The sequence below is a fragment of the Conger conger genome, chromosome 8 (genome assembly GCF_963514075.1).
Source record: "Conger conger chromosome 8, fConCon1.1, whole genome shotgun sequence".
Lineage (NCBI taxonomy): Eukaryota > Metazoa > Chordata > Actinopteri > Anguilliformes > Congridae > Conger > Conger conger.
Window position 1 is genome coordinate 47,105,491 of NC_083767.1, and position 26,422 is coordinate 47,131,912.

At 41.4% G+C, this 26,422-nt stretch overlaps 1 protein-coding gene across 2 annotated transcripts; it reads right to left on the reverse strand.

Moving 5' to 3' along the window:
- Positions 1–5,422: 5,422 nt before the first annotated feature.
- aass (aminoadipate-semialdehyde synthase) lies at positions 5,423–24,886 on the reverse strand. 2 transcript variants are annotated; one of them, XM_061252410.1, is made up of 24 exons: positions 24,718–24,886; positions 23,699–23,979; positions 23,093–23,269; positions 22,709–22,793; positions 22,267–22,334; positions 22,003–22,149; positions 20,724–20,802; positions 20,494–20,621; positions 19,070–19,218; positions 18,422–18,544; positions 18,107–18,218; positions 17,786–17,845; positions 17,488–17,555; positions 15,054–15,175; positions 14,749–14,878; positions 14,366–14,476; positions 14,007–14,115; positions 9,978–10,118; positions 9,425–9,592; positions 8,893–8,988; positions 8,526–8,641; positions 8,343–8,431; positions 6,625–6,801; positions 5,423–6,272 (listed from the first exon to the last, which is right to left on the reverse strand). In XM_061252410.1, exons 2-24 carry the CDS (start codon positions 23,915–23,917, stop codon positions 6,154–6,156), a joined length of 2,793 nt encoding a protein of 930 aa, XP_061108394.1. In that variant the 5' UTR covers positions 23,918–23,979; positions 24,718–24,886; the 3' UTR covers positions 5,423–6,153. The 2 variants fall into 2 exon arrangements, with proteins under 2 accessions (XP_061108394.1, XP_061108393.1); XM_061252409.1 differs by having other exon boundaries at positions 23,699–23,928; positions 24,718–24,885.
- Between the last annotated feature and the right edge of the window lie 1,536 nt (positions 24,887–26,422).

Sequence of the window (26,422 nt, forward strand, 5' to 3'; positions counted from 1 at the left end):
CCCATTTGTCACCTCCCTTGTCAACTCCTCCCTGTCTTCCGGCTGTTTTCCGGCATCCTCCAAGAGGGCCCACATCACTCCGCTGCTAAAAAAGCCTACCCTGGATCCCTCCATCATCCAGAACTACCGCCCGGTATCTCTTCTTCCTTTCCTTTCTAAAACTATAGAACAAGCCGCTTCTACTCAACTTTCTTCCTTCTTTTCTAACAACAACCTGCTAGACCCCCATCAGTCTGGCTTCAGATCGGGCCACTCGACAGAGACTGCGCTCCTCTCCGTCAGTGAGTCACTTCATGCCGCACGAGCAGCCTCCCTCTCCTCTGTCCTCATTCTTCTAGATCTCTCTGCTGCCTTCGACACTGTGGATCACTCCATCCTCCTGTCTGCCCTGTCAGCAACGGGCATCTGTGGCACAGCCCTGGACTGGATTGAGTCCTACCTCTCTGGTCGCTCCTTCCAGGTTGCCTGGGCTGGTTCGGTATCGACACCTCGGCCCCTCGCCACAGGAGTTCCCCAGGGCTCAGTCCTTGGCCCACTTCTTTTTTCTCTCTACACTCGCTCCCTTGGCCCTGTGATCACTGCACATGGGCTATCCTACCACTGCTACGCGGACGATACCCAACTCTTCGTCTCGTTCCCGCCGTCTGATACGCAGGTTTCAGCCCGTATCTCTGCTTGCCTGAGGGACATCCAGAGCTGGATGGACAACCACCATCTAAAGCTCAACCCAGGTAAAACTGAAATGATATTCATCCCTGCTAATACCTCTCCCCATCTGGATCTCTCCATTTCCCTCGGGGATACCACACTCACGCCGTCACCCAGTGCAAGGAACCTCGGCGTGGTGATGGACAGCAGACTGTCCCTTTCCGAGAACATTGCGGCGGTGACCCGGTCTTGCAGGTTCTTCCTATACAACATACGGAGAATCCGCCCCTTTCTCACCCCCTACTCGACCCAGCTCCTGGTCCAAGCGATGGTTCTGTCCCGCCTGGACTACTGCAATTCCCTCTTGGCTGGCCTCCCAGCGTCCGCCATCAGACCCCTCCAACTCATCCAGAATGCAGCAGCTCGTCTGGTCTTCAACCTTCCCAAATACTCACACGTCACCCCCCTGCTTACTTCCCTCCACTGGCTGCCTGTCATGGCTCGCATCAAATTCAAAACATTGGTGCTAGCCTTCCAAGCAGTTAAAGGGTCTTCCCCAGCTTATCTGCAAAAAATCATCAGACCCTACACCCCTGCCAGACCTCTTCGTTCAGCCTCCACAGGCCGCTTGGCACCTCCCTCTCTCAGAACCTCCACCTCACGCTCACGACTACTGTCTGTTCTGGCTCCACGGTGGTGGAACGAACTCCCCGTTGAGGTCAGAACTATAGAATCTCTCCCCACCTTCAAGCGCAAGCTGAAGACGCACCTCTTCAAGCAGCACCTCTCCCCATCCCTCCCTACCTCCCTGTGAACCTTAATTGTTGTCTCTGTGACTTGCTTTGTGTATCGGTATTTTTAGTTGGCTAGGTAAGCAGTGTTTGGATAGTTAACTTTGGTGACTTTTGCTCTGTTTGTTTGTTTGTTCAAAAAAATAAATAAATAACAAAAAAATAACAAAAAAGGCCCTTGTCCTTATCTTTGTTGTACAGGTAGCAGTTGAAATTGTACTTACCTCTAGGGTCTTTCAGCGAACTTATCCCTGGTTATGGGTATGCACTTTGTTGTACGTCGCTCTGGATAAGAGCGTCTGCCAAATGCCAATAATGTAATGTAATGTAATGTAATTCTGTGGATTTTTTGGGTCCAGTGGTTGTCAACATACATCAGACAACCCCCAGGTACTAGACTCATGTCACAGTACACTGTGAAGACAGTGAAGCATGGTGGCACAAAAATCAGGGTATGGGGATTTTGGGTTCATATGCCAGGGATCATGGATCTGTTTGAATACATCAAAATACTTGAAGAGATTATGTTTCCATATGCTAAAGAGGAAATGTCCCTGAAATGGGTGTTTCAACAAGACAACGACCCCAAACACATGAGTAAGCAAGCAACATCTTGGTTCCAGACAAAAAGGATTGAGGTAATGGAGTGGCCAGCTCAATCCCCCGACCTCAACCCCATGAAAACTTGTGGGGGGACATTAAAAATGCAGTTTCTGAAGCACAACCCAAAAATTAACAAGAACTGTGGAATGCAGTTCTTTCATCCTGGGCTGAAATACCTGTTTCTAGGTGCCAGAAGTTGGTTGACTCGATGCAATGCAGATGTGCAGCAGTTATCAAAAACAATGGTTATGCAACTATATTAGTTCAGTAATTTAAAGTGAAGTTAAATATTGAAAGATTTCTTCAGTTTATACAGTAAGTGTTTGAGTTTGAAGAGAAAAATGTTGACACTGCCATTTTTTTGAACAGATCAATATTTCCTTTTCTTTGCTTCCTGTAAAAGAATAACGCAGACTTGATAAAATTTGTTAATGCTTTGATTTGGAAGTGAATGTGTTTGTCTGTTTCCACTACATTTGAAATATGGAACTAAAAGCTATTATTATTTTTACTTTATTCACTTTTTTTTAACGCACTGCTATTTATTTGAACACAACTGTAGAGTTAGGAACACAGAAGGTAGGAGGAAGGTGTAGGATGTTGGAAAGTCCCTCAGTGATTCTTCCTGGTTGGTTGTTTTGAAACTGTAATAAAGATGAGAATTTCAAGCTACCGTTTGCTCATTTTATTCAGTTTCTATTTGGCAGGAGAGTATAAAAACTGTTAAACAAATTAAGACTGGGATTTGAAAAGGACCCTCAAGGAAACCTCCCACATCTTACTTTTTGTTTAAAATTCATTGGCTCTCAGGAACTCCAAAACCCAAGTTATCTTTCTATTAAAATTTCATTTGGCAGGAAAACACTTTTACTTTTGTCCAAAAACAGACAGGTTTCCAAATTGTTTTTGTCTGGAAATTTAACATCTAATTGTTGCAGTTGGCCATGACAAATTTGGACATCACATTAGTTGTCTTTTTAATGTGGCATATGTGGGGTAAGTCTTGTATGAATATCAACAGTTTTCATTTATCTTAATGCACAATTAGACCAAAAAATTTTTTTTAAATTGATTTAACTATGATAATACCATAATAAAACTATCTACTGTTTCAAAGGTTTCAACTATCTTTAGTTTTAGTTCATGAAAAAGGTCACTAAAGCTGAAAGACTTGTGTATTAAAGTCTTGAAGCCTTCTGATAATGTGGAACAATAAATAATGTGCATTTTAAACCTTACTCAAATTTGAGACTAAAATTACACCACCATGCATGAATAAACCTGTACATGTACAACATGGTGGCAGCTGTACTATGGGATATTTCACTAGTGAACTTGATTTCAGTTTGGAACGCCATTGACATTATAGTCAACCACTGATCATGAAAGATGTTTTTTGCCCAATTAGCAATGCCAATTTAATTAATCAATTTAGCGAATCATTAATTTTTTTCCTTGATTGCATCTAAAGTTTTCATGTTTAAAAAAAATCTGATCTCGTTATAGTTTAAATAATTTTAATGAAATGCAGAAAGGTATTGTTTTTCTTTTTTGTTTTGTGAGCGTATTTTAAAAAAAGCAACAAAAACAATTTTTCATCTGTTCTCTAAGAAGATTATTCATCAGAAAGTACAAAATACTAGGAGTAATATAGTTGCATTCGTGATATCTGATTAGTTAAAAAATCGGATTAATTTCAAATTAATCAATGCAAGAAATGACCTTCACAGGGTTTTGAAGAAAAACATTAAAATATGAAGAAACAGATCTTAATCTTTGAGGGGTGGTGGATTAAGGATTTTGGAGACAGGGTGTTTGCATGGAGATACAATCTGGAATAATCCCCACAGAAAACTGTTATTTCAATTAATTTCCATGTCTTAATCCAGTCTAAGACGCTAAAGGAAATGTTCCTTTTTCAGAGGGAAAAATGGGTCAAGTGTCCAGACATTTTAAAACACAAGCTACACTTTAACCTCATTTACATTGAACTTTTCATAATTACATGTTCCATTATTCTGTGCTTGGTGGCCTGATTTGAAGACATTGGTCTCCACTAAAGTACCAAAGCCACCTACCCCCCACCTACAAGAAGGAAGTGAATTGGTATCAGTTGAAGTGTTCAAACTGTAAGGTCAATCTATATGTAGACTGTACATTAATGTTTAATTATACTTAAGTGTTGATTGGCGTTTTGCTGTGGAGCTTGGGACCTTCTTGTGAGCACTATTAATTAAGTCCATTGTAACGAAAAGCAAGAAATGGGCTTGTGAGAGACCTGAGACCTGAGACTGAAGGACTGTGGCCTGTTAGTAAAGTGGTATGTTTGGTGCAAAGCAAACCACACACAGCCCGCCAGGTAGCATCATCCCAATTTAATGGTGGAAGCATTATGCTATGGTACTGCTTTACTGTCAAGGGTATAATGGAGGGAGCCAAACACAGGCAAATCAAAGAGGAGAATCCATTTCAGTTCTCAAGAGATCTGTGTTTAGGGACTAATTTTCCAACAAGTCAATGACCCAAACGCTCAAAAAAATAAGGAATGGTTTCAAGTATAAAGTCAGTATTCTGGAATGGCCCAGCCAAAGCACAGACATAAATCCAATTGAAAATCTGCGGTACGATTTGAAAATTACTTTCCACCAATGCTCTGTATAACTTGGCAGAGTCAGAGAATAATTACATGAAGGAATGGGCAGAAACTCCAAAATCTACAACTACATTTGCAAAGCTCCTAGTGACATACCCAAGAAAAATCATACCCAAGAATTCATTAATGTAACTCAGCAAGAGCTTTAACTGATGCCAAACATATAACAGTACAAAGGGGAGAGGGTACTTTTGGATTTACTTGTAAATGGGAGATGCATTTTTTTTTTTTTAAGTTGAATAATATTTTCCCATCATAATAGTGTTGTGCAGTTGTTGTTATTAATCCAGATGCCAGTGTACTGACAGGCCAAGGGGCCAGGCAAATGTGAGGAAAGGAAAATGGGAGCAGTTGCGAACAGCCTTTGTGAAGGGAGTCTTCTCTGGGTGGACTCGCTAAAAGCACGCCTTGCGGACTGAATATTATGGTTTCGAAGCCAAGTCAGCTCCTCTCAAGCTCCAATCACCATTAGTGCACTGTGCAGGCCAAGCTGTTTTACTGCACTGAGCTGCTTCTCTGACAGATTCTGTGGTTTTGATCCTGTTCCTGCTGTCTTGTTTTATTGGCATTTTAAGACGAGACGACTCGAAGAATGATGGGCAAGTTTAGCCCACGCGTATCCCATTATCTCCAAAAGCCCACACAGGAGAAAGAAAGTATCTGATAGATACAGTACGTACTCTCAGACTTTTTGATTCATATTCACAAAGGCACAATGCAAACCACATAAAATTGATTTATTTATTTCCTGTGGGATACAGACACCTTAATCTCACTTTCAGAAGATTAGGAGACAAGCTCTGACAAAAGTACAGATTGAGCAAAAACCGTTAATAGTTTCAATGTAACAGGACTTTTGACGACATACAGTATAAATAACTTTAATATAACTGTGTGCAACCGACACTTGTGAATTTGTGCACATAGTTAAACCTCATCTCAATGTGTACTGTACACGATTACAGTACTTTAGACACTTAATGATGATATCATCACGGTTGGAGAAAGAAAGCATCAATACAAAAGAGCAGATGAGACGGACGAGATGGCCGGATAAAAACATTGGACCTCCACAAATGTTTATTTTTCGTTATCGGTTACTGACGAACAACTGTTCAGAACTGAATGTGGCTGAATGTGAACTGAATACTGCGGTTTGCTGTGTTAATTACTTAATGGTGTGAATTCAAACTGCTTAATTTGAGGCTGTGTGGAATTAATACTTTTACTAAAGGCGTGACAGAGGAGAGAAAATAATGCCTTTTTAATATGGGCCAAGAGTTCCACGATTAAGCATGGGTACTTTATGGTTATATCTGAGAGAATTATTCGAGGAGTGTTGAGGAAGCTTCACACCTTGCTTTGGTTCAACATAGTTAAGGCCTGCCTCGCTTTGGGCTTCACTGGCTGTGCGATAAACAGAAAGGACTGCTCAGCATTATCTTGACTAGTTTGATGCTATTCAGAGATTGTGCTCTTTACAGTAAACTGGAGCCCTTCCTCTTGCAATCGCTTCAGAACAGGACTGTAGATGTTCTTGGTCAATGGAATCACCAGGCCCTTTGTGTCAATTTCCTCTACAAAAGAAAGAAGGAGTTTTACAAATGAGTTCTGGGAGTGGAATGGAATGCTGCCAGAAGCTTCCAAAAGATGATAACAGCAAACTACCACAGAGCAAACCCACAGGAAATACATGCATTCATATCTGTTCATATTATTGCAGACTGTTGATAATTGGAAAATTATATATGTCTTAAGATACAGTATTCTGAAATATGGTAGTGCTATACACACCTGGTCTATTGTTGAAGTCATTAGTTGAACACATGTATTGTTCAACTGATTAAAAGCACCTGTAACTGTTGCCAGGTTACCAGCACTACTAATATAGTGAATAATCTGTAGAGAAAATGTGAGCACCATACTGACCATCCAGCACCATGCGGGAGGCAATGGCAGCAGGGTAGCCCACAGTCTTGGCCATGGCGGAGTAGCCATTGGGGTCCCCGTACACAACCAGGCTGATGTGCTTGGTCTCCAGCTCTCCAGTGGGGTGTCTGATGCCCACATCATTTCTCATGATTACCATGTCCCGCTCTCCTTTCACTGCAGAAAGCGTAGGAATTACATACACACATACGGTATACATATACATATACTGGGTATGTGAAAAAATCATCAGTTTTAGTAACCGGTTACCATCCCATTTTTCAAACGGTTAACCGATACTGCTTATGACCACTAGAGGTCGTTTCTTTTTTTCTTTTTTTTACTGGGAAATTTAATCAGATTTTCAAACTTTATTTTGGGCCATCTCAATAGTTAAAGTTAAAGTCAGATAATAGTAAGGCAGCCTAATTGCCAAATTACATATTTACATTTACATTGACATTGTGCAGTGTAACCTCACAGTTGCAGAAATCTGTAGTTTACGTGCAGGTAATGCTGGTCGATCGTGTGTCTTTTTTTTAATGCATCGGTTAAAATGATAATTCTTCCATGTTTTCACCCCTCTTCTCTATGGCTTCTGCCTGATAGACTTGATTGACATGACTGTGAATATGCTGCTGTTAACAACTTTCCTACAGATGGGGTTGTGCACTCCGTGGTCACGCAATATTTGCTTGATATAATATAACACCAGGTCTATTTTACCAGGCGACAGGTTTAATGATTATACTTTCATGCCAATGCATTTTATATGGCGTGGGACAATTGTGGTGGTAAGATTAACGTGTCAATTTTTCGCTGAAACCAGGGAATTTTCGCTTTGAATATCCGAAGGATAAGTAGACTAATGAAAATGCATTGCTTTATTTATTTTTATGTAGATACGCAGAGTGGAAAGCGAAGTTCGCCGGTCATGTCAACGAATTCGCGTATCAACGAATAAACACGAATGGAGAAACGCCATACAATAAGCCATAAGTAAACTAACAGCTACAGATTTAAAACATACACAAATTATTTGACAACTATAGTACTGTAGCATTCAATTCCATGCGGTGTTTGCATTCTTAACCCTCTGAAATGGCCGCAAATTGCTTGCTTGTACGACTGTAGCTTGTGGATTGAATGTAAACAGCGTATTGTAATATTCCGTGCAACATTCGTGCAATGATGTATTGCTTTGTTCATTTTTATGAGGACACAGCTACGTTCAGTTTGCTGGTAGTTTCGCGTGACAATGAATAAACACGGATCTTCTGTGAACCTTAAGAAACGACATAACGTTACAATAAGCCATAAGTTAACTAACAGCTTCTGAAATTATTTGATAGCTGTAATATTGTAGCATTCAATTCCCTATGGTGTTTGCATTTTAAACCCCTTGAAATGGCCAGATTGCTTGCTCAAACTACTGAAGCTAGTCGATTACTTGTTTAGAACCGCAATAATACGCCTGGTAATGAACGTGCATTTATTTTAAACTGAGCTTACAATTTCACCTTCAGAAACGAAATATTGGTTATCGGTTATCAATTTTTTGTAACCGGTTACAAATCAGTTTAGGTTAACCGTTTAACCGTTCACACCCCTAACACATACACACACAGACATATGTATACACACACACACAAAACCCACACAGAAATATACACACACAGCCTTCACATAAAAAAGTACACAGAAAGCTGGCTGCTCACCATAGGATAGCTTGGCCTCCAAATGCTTTGTCACAGCATCCAGAATGGAGTCTGCACGAGGCACCGGTTCACCACTCAGCATTCCAAACCTGATTGGTGAAAGACGGGAAGGAATTGTCAAATGGGCCGAGGCTCCAGGCAATGATGTCACAATGACAGCACATAGACAGAACACACGCTCACCACTTAAGCGACTCCATTCTGTGGTCGTCCCTTCCAATCCGGTCGTACACAGCCTCCTGGAAACTACTGCTGCTGACTGACGGCTGCAGTCCCATCACGTGGCAAAGGAGCTCTTTCTGGAAGAGGGAGCAGTTTCCGTTCTCTTTTCAATACAGTATTACTTACAAACCACAAAAATCAGTTGATACAAACAAATTTAATTTTGATTCATTTTGATCATTTTGAGTGTCCTGGTAATCTCAGCAATGAAATGTGCATTTCCAAGAAGAGTTGTTGCAGCCAGTGGCGGAGCTACATGGGCGCGGTCGGGGTGAGTGCCCCAGGGCCTGGAGCCCCAGCTCCCGATGAGAAATGAGGCAGACCGTACCCAGGACACTGGGGGGGCAGAGTGGTCCAGCACTGGGCAGGGCTCTGTGTTGATCAGGCCCAACTTCACAAACCCACTCATCGCACTGGAGAAGCCCTGCAGGAAGACAGAGGCACAACAACTGAATCACTTCAAAATAAGGTTCATTATTAATTCATGTTAACAACTAAATTAGTTAATGGCAATTCATACTGGAATGAAAAAAAAAAAAAGTATCGGTTCTTGGTTAACCAATGATACATTTATCCTATGGTTTGCTAATGCATAAGTATACAAGCAACTAATACATTAGTAGTTAATAACATGAACTAAAAAAGTTCATTTCATGCTTAATTAATGCATTTGAACAGCAATGAATTCATGTCAACACTACATTAGTTAATGCCAATTCAAGTACCTTATTGTAATGTGTGACTCATATTCACTTGTGTGATCAGTATAGACGCAAGGACAGACACACGGGCAGATGCACGGGCAGACGCACGGACAGACGCACGGACAGACGCACGGACAGACGAATGGGCATACCCACCTTGAAGCGCACCGTTCCCCGGATCAGTGTGTGGGCCGTCTCGATCCCGTACGGCTCGGCATACTTGGTGCTGTCCCGGTTTGGGAAGCCCTCCAGGTTGAAGCCAGGAAGGAAATCCATCGGATCCACAGAGTCCATAAGAGCCCCACCCGGAGGGATGCTAACCACCTTATCAACGTCAAGACAGAAATATTAATGAAAATAATTACCTGGAATACTGTCAGGGTTTTACTTGGATATACTTGTGTGCACACGTGTGTCTAAAAAGCAGACCACATTTATCAGCAGCTGCTGTATGCACTGAACACAGATTAGCATGATAGCTCCTTAGGTGTGTGGTGCTTTGCTCCAAAGCATACATCCCTACAGTTTTTCACTTTGATATAAAAACTATTTCCTTCATTAGTTGTAGTTCCATAAGAAAATATAACACTTTACATGCGCTGCAAGTTTCTCTTTTTAGTGGCAGGATGTGCTGTTCTAAAGCTAGTCTGACTATTTTGGAGTTTTGGTATGTAATGAGGCCTTCTGGCCCTCTGGGACCACCTTGTACCTTGTTGTCCTTGAGGAAGATGGCAGGGCTGATTGTGTTGAGCAGGACTCCGTACGGGCTCCAGCTGAACTTGTAGCGCAGTGGGTTGTCTGAACATTCAGGGGCAGGGAGGCCTCCACAGAAGGAGCTGTAGGACTCCACCTGCACCCACACACAGGAACAGCAAATTCAGCCACAGCTTTATTTAAAGGTACAATAGGTAATTTCGGACTTCTAATGGTCAAGAGAGGAATTGCAGCAAAAAAACACGCCCAAATCACAACACTGTTCCGCCCCCCTCTTCTCTGTGAACGCGCTGAGGCTGAAACGCCATTGGGTGTAGCAATTAGAACCAATTTTCAAGCAATGAGCTTGAATTATTGCACAGCTATGGTACAGAGTGCCGGTAGGGTTGCCACATTTGATTTGTGAAAAACCAAAAACCTGCACGTGACGCGCGAGGGCCGGCGTTAAACCATATTTGAAAATATACTATGTTAACAGTTGGGTTGGCCTTATCCATTCTGAATAGTGCTCTCTTCTTGCCCAGTCTGAGTTGTACATTGTATATCGTTTTTATTTTGCTGCTGGTTGCTTGTATGATTTTGTTCTCTCGTCCTCCTCGTCCGTCTCTCCCCTCATTTTATAAAACCGACAAAATAAAGAAAAAATAAATCAGAAGTGTTAGGCGATGGCCTAGGCTAGTGGCTAGCTGAACTTTCCCACGGTGGGGTCGTTGAAATGAATGCACGCGCCAGACTGACAGCCCGTGCTGCAGTTGCTGGGTGAAAAGGTAAACTTTCGTATTTCTGCTACCAATTAAAAAGAAGTATAGGCATATGGCCAATCGTCGCTGTGTTTTACTCATTTTTACCTGTTTAGACACGGGATTGGATGTCTAAACGTAAAGAGGAAAAAACAGCATAACTACGAATAATCCGGTTTTATTAGGAACTCTGACAAACTCCAAAAAGAGAATCCCGGGAAAACCACAACTTGTGGCAACCCTAAGTGCCGGCCGTCAACTGCATATTGCATATTGAAACCCGAATTTAAGGACTATAAATACAGGCAGAGGGTGAGTGAACATGTCAGTGAGCCTTTTTCAATGATAGGAAGGGATTTTCAATGATAGGACAATGGTCTTGTCACAATGTTTTAACACAAATCTTACAAATTGTGCCTTTAAAAAACAACTTCAAAATGGCTGATAGTCATAAGTGGACTATATGATATTACACAACGGATAGGTCCGGTCCATTGTCTCTATTGGTCAGTTTGCGTTCCAGCCGTGCCCACGATGAGTTCATTTCAATAACTGCACGTTATCCGGCAGTGTAAACGTGTATAACAAAAACAAATGACTTGTGTGTGTCAGCGTCGTCTGGTGTAACGTAAACTAACAAGCAAGCTAACGTTAGTGCAGTGGGGATAAATTATTCCTGCTGACGTTAGCTGACGTTAGTACCGTTGCTTCGATAGTTGGGATACATTATTGCTCGCTAACGTTCACAATACCGTTGTTTGCATACAATAAACTACTATTCAGCGGAAGAATACCTTTACCGTAAAACATAGTTCCATTACAAAGACATTAATTTAAAGTTTGCCTTGTCTTTCTTTTGTGAAAATTTGATAGATAAATGTGGTAACCGTTGTATAAAACGATATACCATAGGTTCTTGTTCCATAACGCTTAATTATACAGCGCTTACAGATGCCTAAACCATTTCCTTGAAAGAAGGCCTCAAAACACTCAATGGCAACTTGTGTACTTTAGCCCTGCTGAAGAGCTATTCTTTTACTTTCCTTTACACAGACAAATATAGTTTTTTTGCTGTCCGTTAAAGGACCAGATAAGTGACACTTAGTTCAAGTGTGTAGGAACGGAAAGTCCCTTTTGCTGGTTTCCCCCTTCTTCTCTTCAATGCTGGACGGTACATAGGGTACTTATTGCACTTGCAATAACTAAAGTAAAGGCAGTTACAGTGCTCAGCGTAAATGAGTACACCCCCTTTGAAAAGTAACATTTTAAACAATATCTCAATGAACACAAAAACTATTTCCAAAATGTTGACAAGACCAAGTTTAATATAACATCTGTTTAACTTATAACATGAAAGTAAGGTTAATAATATAACTTCGATTCCACATTTTTCAGTTTTACTCAAATACGGGCGATGCAAAAATGAGTACACCCCACAACAAAAACTATTACATCTAGTACTTTGTATGGCCCCCATGATTTTTAATGACAGCACCAAGTCTTCTAGGCATGGAATGAACAAGTTGACAACATTTTGCTACATTGATCTTTTTCAATTCTTCAAGAATGACCTCTTTTAGAGACTGGATGCTGGATGGAGAGTGATGCTCAACGTGTCTCTTCAGAATTCCCCACAGGTGTTCAATCAAAGATCAGGAGACATACTTGGCCACTGAATCACTTTCACCCTGTTCTTCTTCAGAAATCCAACAGTGGCCTTAGATGTGTGTTTAGGATCATTGTCATGTTGGAAAAGTGCATGACGACCAAGGGCACGGAGTGATGGTAGCATCTTCTCTTTCAGTATAGAGCAATACATCTGTGAATTCATGATGCCATGAATGAAATGCAGCTCCCCGACACCAGCAGCACTCATGCAACCCCACATAAGGACACTGCCACCACCATGTTTCACTGTAGTCACCATGCATTTTTCTTTGTATTCCTCACCTTTGCGACGCCATACAGTTTTGAAGCCATCAGTTCCAAAAACATTTATCTTGGCGGGCTTTTTTGTGCCTGGGCTTTAGGAGAGGCTTCCTTCGTGGACGGCACCCACGCATGCCATTCCTTTGCAGTGTACGCCGTATTGTGTCATGAGAAATAGTCACCCCAGTTTGGCTTTCTACTTCCTTAGATAACTGCAGTGAACTTGCATGCCGATTTTCTTCGACCCTTCTCATCAGAAGACGCTGCTTTCGAGGTGGTAACTTCCATGGACGGCCTGGACGTCTCTGTGAGATGGTTGCAGTTCCATCTTTTTTACATTTTTGTATCACTTTTGCTATAGTATTCTGACTGATACGTAAAGCTTTGCTGATCTTCTTGTAGCCTTCACCTTTGCGGTGTAAAGAAATTATTTTCTTTCTCAGGTCTCTCGACATTTCTCTTCCATGTGGTGCCATTGCTAACAACATGAAATGGGAAGGGAAGTAACACTCTTTTATAGTCAACAGTCTGCTGGACACCTGTGTAATGAATAATTAGATTCACCTGTGGTTGATTATTGTTAAATTAGACATTTGTAGTCTAAAATTTAGCTTTGCTCCAGAGACTTTCAGTGGGGTGTATTCATTTTTGCATCACCCTAATTTGCGTAAAACTGAAAATTTTGTTCTCTAAGTTATATTATTAACCTTACTTTCATGTTATAAGTTAAACAGATGTTAAATAAAACTTGTCAACATTTTGGAAATTGTTTTTGTGTTCATTGAGATATTGTTTAAAATGTTACTTTTCGAAGGGGGTGTACTGATTTACGCTGAGCACTGTATATGGTCATAACAATGGAAAGAAGTTAGTAATCAAGCACAGATATTACAAAATCAAAGGAAATAGCACAATTACTTCCTGTTCAAATGAAGGAATTCTGTTATTCAATTCAGATCTCAAAAGACATAAAAAGGATCGTCAGTGTACCCCTAGTGGAGTTTTCCCAGTTTTGGAGTAAAATAAAGATGCTGTGCCCTGACATTTTCAATTGCAAGATCTTTATTTGAATTCCACACACGCAGAATCTTCACACTGTTGACACTGCAACATTTTGCCTGATTTCAGAGAAACCACAACATCATTGTAGGGCAGTGAAAAAAGAACAAACTGGAAACACATGGCTTGTCAATCTGTTGGAACCCCACTCAATATGGTTCACAAAACACAAGACTGACAAAATGGCACTCGGTGTCTGATGCTTGGGCAAATTAGCGGCCCAGCATAGCTAATGACTGAACACTACTGAACACATAAGTGCACACGTGAGTGCTCACACAAACTCGATTACGTACCACACAACCGTCTGCCTTGGCCTGGTCGATGCAGTCCATCGCCAGCATGTGGTCGATGCCAGGATCCAGCCCCACTTCGTTCACTATGGTGATGCCAGCCTCCTCCACACTGGGGAGACAGACGAAGGACTATCACTATCAGTCACATGACGCAGTCACATGACCCTAACCGGCAGGTAAGGCCATCAAATGAACGGCAAACATTGCAAGCCACTGTAATCATAATTGTGCAAGCTAATAACGTTACGTCACAATGTCACATTCAGGATGAACACTCCTTAAGTTTAATAGCAGGTTTCACTCCTCTATACACCTCCTCAGTCTGGAATACACATTTTTGCTCATTCTCTCATTCTTACCTCTGCTGCAGTTCCTTCATGGCTGGGCTGAGATAGCTGGCTGTCACCATGTTCACTTTCTGACTGATGCAGTGTTTGGCTACCATGGGGTGGAAGCTATAAGGCAACAAGCTGGAAAGAGATTTTTTATGTGAAGCACAAGTTTCACTTTCAACCTCAGGAACCTCAGGTATGTTTATGAACCTGGTATGTTTCAATAGGGATTTTCACATGTCTGGTGTAAGTTACCTTGTTTGCGTGTTCCTGTGTGCTTCTATGTGCTCATAAGGCTTGATGGTTCCTGCTTCTTATTTTATCATTATGTGCAGTTGACATTGAGTGTCAGAGGTAATCCTGTATGTTCTTATCTTTACTGTGCTTGGTTCTCTATGGTTGGTCCTTACCTGATGACCAGGTCGTGGTCCTTCACCAGAGATTCCAGGTGTCCCTCCTGGCTGGTGACATCTAGCATGATGGGTATAGTGTTGGGGTATTTTTTGGCCAACTCCTCTGCCTGGTTCAACATCACCGATGCTGAAGCCAAGACAGGGTTGGAGAAGGGAAACGGAGAGATGAGGAGGGAGAGAGGGAGAGAGAAAGAGATTTTAGAGAGACGGTATCATCAGTAGTCTTGATCGTCAATAGGAAGGCTGAGTCAAGAGCACATTTTTGAGAATGATGCATTTTTCACTTCTGTGGGCACCCTTACCTACGGTCACCTGGGTGCCAGTGTCCCTGGTCAGATACTCGATGACGGGGCCCGACACATAGCCGGACCCCAGCAGCAGAACACGCTTCCTCCCGCTCATCTTTAGGATCTGCGCTCGCTCTCTGAAACCCGAAAACCAGAACACCTCACGGTGAGACTCAGGCAGGCCTTCCTCACTCATGTCCTGGTGAGCTGCTCCGGTCTGACCCCTGACCCCTGACCCCTGGGGAGCACACGCTCCAGTCCAAAGGGACTGTCTGAGGGAAAACATATGCGCACCAAGCAAATAAAATCATGCGGCAAATAAAAATGAAGATGCTGGCACTATAATAGTACAATAAATAAATAATAAAAATAAAAAAAGCAATATTTACAGCAGAGCAGCGTGCATCATCCTATTACAAGGCTGTGCTAGACGCACTTAAATGAACGCCCCCCTAAATAAGCAGTTTACTCAGCTTCCCCAGAGTCATGATCATCCAATCAGTAAAGTCATTAACCTAATTGGATCTGACATGGCATGCACGCATATGCACGCAATTAAGCCCTTAACAATTGGCGTGTGCTCTGTTGATCTATCCTTTCACAATCATGCTGGATGATTCTGTTTAATTAAGGCGGTACCAAGGACAACACAACAGTAATTAAAAACGAACCATGAGGTAAACGTCCATTAGAAGGGGGAAAAAAGTGTCTGCCAATTTAATAAAAAATACAAGTGAAAAAAATAAATAAATAAAAATGTATATATATATATATATATATATATACACATATAGCACCAATGCTCTAGATATTTCTTTCTTTTTTTAATCGAGTAAGGCTTGGTGGCCTTAACAGAAGAAAAAGGGCAATAAAAATAAATAATAAAACTCCAGATGGGTTCATTTTTATTTTCTTTTTTGGCTGCCTAGCATGAGAGCAGACATGACCATGGAATTATGGGACAAATATAATTGCAGTATCTGTACTACGGTTAAGAAGCCCATTTTGAATTGTACAGTTATGTTATAGACCAAGTGGCCAATACCTGGGAGTTCATCACAGACCTGACCTGCCATCCTGCCAGAATGGGTCTTTTAGATTGAGAGCAAGGGTCTGAACTGTACGCATAGTGAACAACATTTCAGACTAGACCTCCAATTTTTCAACCTCAAACAGAATATCAAATACATACAAAAAAAAAAAAAAAAAAAAAAGCTACAGTGCAGCCATGTTAAATTTATCTCACCAAAGTGCAATAAATTAAATTGGGTTAAAATTCCTCATCAGAGATGTGACTGACTGATATCAAATTTAAGGAAGTGTTTGGCTGCAGTTATTGCTGCTAAAGGTGGAGAAACCAGTTATTAAGTTTAAGGGGGAACTTACTTTTACATAGGGGTGATTGATAATGTTTTTTTCCATTAAATCTAATATTGTAATATGATAATGAGGAGCATGCGGCCAATTCCAAAGACACTGGGCATTAAATGTCTGTTGAATTTTGTCATGCGACTTCAGAGATTCAGGAATTAAAAAATGCTGGGTGCTTATTTGAAGGATAGAAACAATCACATAAAGAAATGAGATTTGGTGTTTGCATGCCAAATTATAAGATGGACAACAGACTGGGGATGGGAGGAACAGCGAGAGTTAAAAGACTTTCTACCCACGAGAGCCCTCTCTATCAGGCAGACTCCGGCCTCAGCGATGGCAGGCATTAGCCATGCAAGGCGTTAGGCAGGGAGGAACACCGCCACACCGTGACTGCACTGTCCAGGAACAAGGTTGGTTAGTCGGTTAATCTCGCGCCCCTGCAGCACAAAGCCCACTGGAGGCAAAGCACATAGAGCGCCACCTGTTGGTGGGAGGACAGAGCTACTGTTATATGAACATGTTTCACAGAAGTTCTCCCCAAGGGCTCAGGGAAGGCTGCTGCATGGAAAACTCCTACTTCACACGACTTCTAAATGTGAGCTACAGTACTTCAGCATAGGCTTGACCCTACTACCTGTAAGTGTTAGTTGTGCTTGCTTCAACTGGCCACTACAAGGTCATCTACATTTGGTATCAAGGAAAATAAAACGAAAAATAGTTGATGGTGTACTGTGAAAACATACATTTGCCAAAGAAATGAAGTGTATTTCACGTTCACTTTATAATCAAGTAATGAGAGAATTAAAAATTGATAACATAAACCTGTATGTTGTCGATCAACCCTATACATCAGAACTGAATTCCCTTGAATAGAGCTCAAACCTTGATTTTCTAAATGATGAAAATAACTATTTTAAAGGACTGCAGCACAATATTTCGTAGACAATTATAAAATCGGTTAAATTAATCTCATATACATTTCTGCCAAAGCACCAGCAAAATCATATATAAAAAATAAATCTTCCATTAGAAAATAATTTAAAAAAACTGCAGAAACGGACAAAATTCACTGTACCTTTGTTCTCGAAGTTTGTGAATATATTCAAACTTTGGAGTGAGCTTTCCATTCGATGTAATCACAGCCTTTAATTACAAACAAACAGGATTTAAAAAGGCAGGTAGGCTCAAAGGACACTTTCCAGCATGGAAACACTTGTAGTCAGCATTTATAGTCTCTGGAATTATGGGAGTGATCCTGCTATAATCCAAAAGCAGGTCCAAAGATTAGACAAACCCCTCTGTTAAACTTAAGGTCAAAATCTAACCACAGCAAATTAACTGGCGATCATTGACTTCTCCAGGAGCACACTCACGTCTCTGACTTGCGGGCTAAAGTCCTCCTGGTCCAACGGCCGAGTGGAGTCAGAGGACAGCTGAGGAGATGACCACGTTCCACATTTCAAAACCAGTCAGACAACATTCTACATTTCAGAACCAGTCAGACCGCATTCCACATTTTAGAACCATACCACATTCCAATTCCCACACACATACATAAGAATTGTGCCACCACGGTTTTCAATACACAACCCTCTCTCCTGGCAAACAAGATATCCCACTACTTCATCACAGAAAAGTCACGCCTGCCAGCCGTCTCCCACTGGACAGCTCTTTACCTCTCGACCATGCCTTACCATCTCCCAGATGTAGGGGCACAGGCGGTCTCCAAAATACTCTGTGGCTTCAATGGGGAGCTGGGCAGGAAGGTTATCGATAGAGCACATTAGAATGCCAGTGCCCTCCACACTGCAGAGAGAAACACTCAACTTATCCACAAATAAGGACACAGCACTCGCTTTCTCTAAATACACAAAAGCATGATTCATAAAAAAGGATGGAATGGTTTTAATGATGCCCAGAAACACAGGTGATATATACAGGCCAGTGTGCTAGAAGAGTGGGATGCAGTAAGAATGATGATCTCTTGGTTATATGTGCTCATTCTGTACCTGTCATGATCTATGTGCTGGTCGGCGTCATAAATACAGAATGGCTTATCTATGGTGGTGCACTCTGTCATGAACTCGATGGAGCCCCCCATGTCAGCCGAAATGTCACAGATCGCCATGAGCCTGAGAGACCACAAACACGGGAATACAATACATTATATTACTGAGTGAGGACCTACACAAGATTAATAAAGCTGTTAATAATATAAGAATCAAAAACAGAAAGGGGGAGAAAAGAGGAAAAGAGAGCAGGAGGAGACCAAGAAGGAGAGGAAAATAAATGAGGGAGGGACTACTTGTTGGAACCTTCATTTTCAATTGTCCAGCTTAATTCTGTACAGAATTAATATATAAAACATAAGCAATATAGGCCGCAGTATTTTCCAGGATGATTCCACGTTAATGAACAATGTAATAAGGGACATGGTATTTAACCTTGGATTTTGTTTTTGAACCATTTCTGGCAGTAAGATATGCCAGTTTATTCATATTGGATATGGGCTTCCGCTACTCCAAGGAGATAACACATGTAATGTTATGACAACACAGTATACGTCACATAGATGGCCCAGAGCTTGCAAGGCCAGGCCTGTTTGTGTAGCAGAGAGAATGTGGTAGACAGACGGTAGGGAAGTGAGGGCACCGTACCGATGAGGCAGGGCAGGCGACCCTTCAGTGACACCGGCGGAAAATTCGACCGGGCGCATCAGCTTCTGGGCATCCCGTCGCCTCAGCAGGCGGGGGGTGTGGGGGTCCCAGTATATCCCATTTATCAGGCAGGTGGTGTAAGGGGCAATCTGTGGATGAGTGGGCAACCATCATTACACTGTGATATTACAGTCTCCAGAAGGTCCTGTGACAATTGAAAATAATACTAAAAGCACAGTATACCGTCTACGGTACTGTAGCTGTTTAACCATTATCCAACTAAAGCTGCATGTTGGTACTGTGCCCTTTATAACATTTCACAGGTGAGCGTTGTCTGATGAAACAGATCCCAGTAAAAACAACGATAGCTATAATTTAACTTTAAATTGAATTGAATTGAATTGAATATTCATTTGCAAAGAAAGTGAGAAAGCTTTCTGATTTGAATCAGACAGAGTAAGACTCTTATACACACTTTTCCAGAAGGAGGGGCTTTACCAAAACAAAAAAACATGAAGCTGGCCAGTAACATTTATCAGTATTTTGTCTTCTGAATACCCCTTGTTGACCTTGCTGTAAGACCGGAATGTGCTAGCTACCCCCTTCCAGGAGAAGCAGAGACATTAAGGTCAAAGGCTGTCTGTCTGCTGGGAGAGAGACAGAGAAAGACTCCTAGTGAGCACTTAATTCAGAAAGTGGTCTAATAGTAATAAGGATTAAAAATAAAAGGTTATTTTTAACCATGTGATTCTCTTCATGTTAACACACGTTGTCAATTAAGAATCAATTTTAAAAATTACCCTTACAGTACACTGCAGAAACAGGAGACCGGCCCTGGACATCTCTGGCCAAATGTGAAGATTCTGGACTAAGCTGGTTCACTTTCTACACTGTTAAAACACAGTATCAATTATGTGCAGCAGAGAGCGTACAGCAGACCTCAGGTCAGTCGTGAAAGCACAGCTCTCCCAGACTGAACAGTATATGAGGTGTCGGATTGAGAACCTGAAAAGAGGCATGCTCTCTGTGACCCTAGACATCCCTGTAGATCCAGGAACAGCTAAAAATACACCACATGCTGACTCGTAAAACCATATCCATTTCAACCCAACAACTCAAATGACTGCAAAAAGCCATGATTAGGGTTAGGAACCATCTGGGGATGTACCAGGGGAAGGGCAAAGCTGTGTTGAGGAACTTAAAAGAGAACTGAAAACAGAAGGGACAAGGTGATAACTGAAATTCTCATTCTGTCAAAGCCAGTAGCAGGTTGTACAGAAGGAGAACTTGTTGAACTCTTTGACCCCAAAATGGAAAGAGTGGCATATTATGCCACTGGATGAAGATGCAATTCCGTGATCCCTGCAATTACTCGTACGATGGGAGGTGAGTTAATTGATAAAGAACAAGGAAAGATAACTCACACTCTGTCTGAAGTGGGAGGTGTAGAGCTCTGGGTGAATCTCGTACTCCAATGGGTCATACACACTATCGCTCTTCCTCACCAAGTGGTGATGTCGGCTCAGAACTGTGGCGTACACTTTGGCCATGTCTACAGTATGAACAGACTGGATATAAGCAACCTTCTCAAGCACAACTTCACACCACTAATTGAGCAGTAATTAACACAGTCTAACAGTAAGATCAGACTTACCTCCAGATTTGGAGACCTCTTCAAGTTCATGGGGCTCCACAAATTCACATGGGAGCTCATTGATTATCTCTTGGGCACCCTTACAAAATAGGGAACAATATGTAATCAGTGCACTGAAGAGGGGCTTAAGCTCCAGAATAACTCACCCTGTAACTGTTCTCACTTGGAGAATACCATGAGCCTTCTGGCCTAACCATTGCTATGGCCATGACCCAAGTCAACATGAGTGGCACAAACAGCAATGGCCAAAATGTCAATTTGACCACATCTAATGTATCTGTTTAATCATGAATGACGGAGGTTTCAAAAGTACACATTTTGTAATGTAATGCATGTTTGTACAGGTCTGTCCACGATTCCACCCACAAGTGTGTTTTGCCTGGCACAGGTCCACCCGTTCATGTTTGAAGTCACCCACCTCATGCTTGCATTGCCCCATTGATTGCGCTGCCTCTGATATCTTGGCTTACATCAAATATTTGGGTTGGAAATGTGGTTGCAAACTATACCAAATGGAGTACTGGCCACATGTTGTGCAACACCTTCAGCTCTTCTTCAGTAAAATTATGCTTCACAATCTGAACACACTCATAAACAATGGTTTCATTTATTATTTATATATATATATATATATATATATATATATATAAATAGCCCACTGTATTTGCATAGCGTTAATACTAGCAACTTCAGGCGCTGCCTGCTAGCTATGCTCAGAAATTGTGTTCTTCCCATTTGTCTGGCTCCCAATTCATTCCCTTTCATTTTTGGGACCTCACCAAAATGAAGTTATAAAGTGCAAAACTGACTACGAAGAATAATAGATCCATAAAACAGAGCACTAAAATCAAAAGGTATTTGTTTGTTTTTATATCTGAAGCATTTTCAAAATTTTATTGCCTTATAAAAGAAAAAGAAAATCTGGCAAAAAAAGTTGTGTTATCCTTGTACAGAATAACAATGAATCAAACTACGGCTTGCTTCTGAAATATTTTCCCTATTCATAGCTAACCTGAACCTATAAACAGATTATCAGCACACAAAAAAAAAGATACCTTTGATTAAGATAACATTACATTCATCTAATAGCCTCCATCGTTCATTTGTGCTTTAAAACTGTTAACTTAATTCCTGAAAATGAATTAGAGTGAATAAGGAACCTGACAACTGAGAGAAACGGCAATGATGACAACAGTCAACAGGAGCATCTGATAGTACTCACATTATGCAAATACAATGGGGTACGCTCCACAAAATTAGCAAGTTTCTGCCAGCCTACCTTGGAAACATTGCCGGTTCCAGTGAACACAAAGGTAAGTGGTCCGATGGACTTGGGCATCAGCCCCAGGGAGACCTCGTACCCACAATCCCTCACTGCCTGTACTGCCTGGCTGACATTCCTGTAGTTGTGCGCCATGCCGATGTGCTGACGTCACAGAGGCCATGAATCGGCAGTTTAGGAACAAACAAATCGCAATTGCTTAACAAGCAAAGATATGTTAAACTGTTAAACAAAAGAAAGCAAATATAAAAATGTACATACCATAAATGGAGTGTGGTGGCCCAAGGCAAGAAAACGAAGGCCCAATCCATGCAGAATATTAATCATTCCTGAGAAAATTGCCAAAGGAGTACATTCAACTAGGAGTGAATTAAAGCTCTTAGAAGCCTTCTTAAGTGGCCATTTCATTGATAGTATGAATTAGTCATTATGCACCACTGAACTCTGCCCCTACTGATCACTTTATATGAACTTGAAATCAATGAAAGAACCCAAACGCTATTCAGATTTCAGTGAAGGAGATTTTTCAAATGCTTGCGACTGAACCAGTGAATAGCCCCGAGAGGCAACACAGTTACATAAAAATGATATCTTGGCAATCGCTAATCCCCAAATAAGTCAAACACAGTATTACTGTGTAGTATTTTTAATACTGATTTATTAAAAATAATTCTCAAATAAAACATAAAGCATTTGAATTTACCTGCCACACCCGCCCACTGGCCGAAGGCCACGATGCGAAAGCCGTTGGCGTCTACCATTTTCTCGTAGTCTATGAGGCGCACTTCCTAAACACAAAAGGAAAAAAACTCAGGTGTGAAAGGTGCCATTGTAAATCTGTGAGAGTAAATGATCAATTATTTTTGAAGAGGCAAAGAGCTTATTAGCTAGCAGGATGTGTGAACTGAAACATTGTCCCCTACTCATTACACAGTAAGATTAAGCATTGCCAAAGGGCCATTTACACAGATGACAGTGATGTCTGGCATTTCAACATTTTTCTCAATGCTTCCATTTAATAGTTGTATTATTAACTAATCATAAATCACCATCATTGTTGTTAGGACCTTTCGACACTCAAAGGCACCTTTTTGAGAATGTCGTCCAATAGTCCCATATTGGCTTCCTGTGCTTTGATGGTGTGAGAGAAAAAGGCGTAGGTTTTCCTGGGGATCACTCTCCTCTCCGGTGGCCTCTTCACACCAATGATCAGCGAAGCCTCAGAGATGTCCTCTTGAATAACGGCACCAGCCTTTTCATAGTACTGAAACGAATAAGGGTGAGAAATGCAGTTTCTTTAACAAAACATCACCAACCACTTCCCTGGGCACTTTACATTGCAGACATTTTATTTATACAGAAAGTTGTTCTGGGACAAGTACCCTGCCCTTGGTTACAAGGGTAACATCCTACCTGGGAATCTAACATACTATAATCCTGTCAAAATCCTGATTCCTTTTCACTACGATTCAATATTAACAGATCAGCATTCAGGGGTGTCCAGTCATGTGTCATGATGGGCCTAGAGTGTGTAAATTTTCATTCCAACCTATCAGTACACCAGTTGATTTCTGGTTGAAGGTGTGTTAATTAGTGAAATCTGGTGTAGTGATAGGTTGGAATGAAAACTTGCATACCTTGGCACTCCTGGCATAGATGATCAGGATATACAATAGAAATGCGTGTAACTCACTCTCTCGTGGATTGCTCTGCGGTTAGAGGGCTGTACAAGGACCTTGTGGCCGGCCTGTGTGATCTCCTTGATGTGCCTGGGTGCAAGGGGGGCGCGCCTCTCCCACACATTGATGTCCTCTCGCCGGATAGCCATCACACTCTTACAGTGGTGGGACCGTAGCTGGCTGTACATGCCGTCCCCCACCCGGCCACGCTGGCGATTGAGGAGTCGGAGCATGGCTCACCTTGCTACCGACAGAAGATGAACAGCTTGCAACACCTATAACTCGGTGACCACACCTTGTAAAATGGAAATACGCAGGAAACTTAACCGCATGACATTGAAAGAAGAGGACGCATTCTGGCGAACAGAGCCAGTCATAGCCAGATAATTTCGTTTACAAGGGGAGAGGATAATAACCCGAACACTCACAAATTAACACACATTTTGTTTAGAAAGCTTGTATGAAAACCAAATTATGCTTTAACCTTTGATATGACAGTACGTGATAGCTAGACAACTGTCGCTCGAAATTAGCCAGCTTTCTTAACGATGAATCGTTACCCGTAATTTATGACTGAGTGGATAACGTTAGCTAGCTTCTTTCTATCTCATAACCTACTGCCAAGTAAATAAAGAATGTTGTTATAGGCTAGCTAGTTAGATACCCGTAGTACATAATTTCTGACATTTAAAATGCCTTGTGGTTTGTACTGCAATAGCCGTCGTATTTCAAGCTGCATTGTAATGTTTTTCGTCAGTTTTTTTCTGGCTCAAAACAAGTTTTGTATTCTTTGATGTTAAATATCCACCACTCTGCACTGTGACATAGCCTACACTAACTACACTACTTACTGTATATCACAGAACTGTAACATTCCTTTACGTGCCTAAGTTAGCTTCTACTTCGCTATCTGATGCATTATGCAAAACTGTTTGCTAGCTGTCTAGACTGCTGCTTTCCAACTCACTCGTGTATTTTGCATTGCACTGCTTGTATTTAGTCGGTTATATTCGCTTTAGTTGTTTGCACTTACCTTATTTCACATTGATCAATGCACTTCCTTATCCTTCCTACACACTACACTGTCTGTGCACGGACGGACTTGACACAGGTTAGCGTGATGTCATTTCAACCCGACAGACAGCTCACACCAATCCGATTTCAGAGCGAGGGAACGGCCCATTGGCCTCCTCTCCTTGCCCTTGACGCAGCTGTCGCACTCTTATGGAATAAGGCTTCGGGGTAGTGTAGCTCAAACTTCAGTTGTCTAACAGGGGTCTTTAGATTTTTTTTTCCAGAATCACTCTGTATCAAATCTGTACTCAGTAGTAGCCTACGTATAAATTAGGAAAAACATCGGTCCGCATAGTGCAGATCATTGAGAAAGTTTACACATTTTTTTTCATAGATGTTTTCAGTGCTTGAGTTGCGAGGTTAAAAACAGTATGCTAAAAGGAAATGAGGTAGTAGTGGAGAAAAGGAGGATGTGTTTATGGACTATTCGGACGCACCCAGGTTCTGTGAATCTGCGTTACACTTAAAATCAGACGACACTTGCCTATTTAGCCACTGGAAGTAAAATATTTTATTTGCCTATTTATTTAAAAAATAAAACTGTTAAACGTGTAACAGACTACAACGTGTCGGAAGGTCTTTTCTTTTTGCTCTGGGTTCTGCGAATATTCTGGTAGGCTAATATCTGGAAATGAAACTTCCAACTTAATTTGCATGTTCAAATAAAGAGCAGTTCAACAGGTGCAACAAGTTTGCAAAGCGTATGCAAAGCGTATGATACATAGACTAGCCTAACTGAGTAAATGGTTGGCATTTATTTAGCGCCTTTATCCAAAGAGCTGTACAATTAATGCTTCTCATACACACACTCACACACCAACAGCGATTGGCTGCCATGCAAGGCGCCGACCAGCTCGTCAGGAGCATTTAGGGGTGAGGTGTCTTGCTCAGGGACACTTCGACACAGGGTGGGGGTCAGACAACTGCTCTTCATGCCTGGGCCATGTCGCCCCGTAGTAACCCTTTATGGTGCGCTTTATGTTCTAACCATGGAGTATTTTTCTCATGAGTCTTTATGACATAAAACAGTTCCAATAATACAAATTATAATAGATTTCTGAAAAAAAAAAAGAAAAACGTTTGGAAAAGGTTGGAATGGAAAATGGTCAGAAAAGTAGTTGATTAATTAAATGCATGCCTCAGTATAATTATACACCTAGAACTCCCACAAACCCTAAATAAGTGAAAGCATTAAAACAGAGGACTGCAGTCACATGGAAGAGCTAATGCTGCACTCTTCTTCTTGCCCTTTCTACAGAAGATGGATGTGCTCATTTTTCTACTGTTCCTTGACTCTCATACATTGAATTTATTTCACTGGCTAGTTCAAATAGATTTGCCCCTGCCCTAAATGATTTATTTATAGTTTTGTGTATGTAGGCCCTAGTTGTTTAACTCTGCATCCTAAGTAACACAATCGTGAGCAGCTACCCACTCACTTCTAACCCCCCACCACAATGCAGTTTAAAATGCAAACACACAGGCCAAGCCTCAGGTTAATTCTTCAAGAGAATATGTAACTCGTATTTTGACCACGTAATGCGACTTTGTATCATAATAAATTATCCAGGATATTGCTGTTGCTTTTGATAGCTTGGATGTCACATCTCCTTACAAGATTGTGGCAGACAGGTAGACATGTTTTAAGTTGTTTTAACCCATTA

What these genes read in the sequence shown, in the direction of transcription:
- aass (XM_061252410.1), bottom strand. Translation starts at nt 23,917, where the DNA reads ATGCTCCGACTCCTCAATCGCCAGCGTGGCCGGGTGGGGGACGGCATG. An exon ending in AGAGGTCTCCAAATCTGGAG is followed by an intron (nt 20,622 to 20,723) that starts GTAAGTCTGATC and finishes TTCATACTGTAG; the next exon opens with ACATGGCCAAAGTGTACGCC. An exon ending in AGAATGGAGTCGCTTAAGTG is followed by an intron (nt 8,432 to 8,525) that starts GTGAGCGTGTGT and finishes TTCACCAATCAG; the next exon opens with GTTTGGAATGCTGAGTGGTG.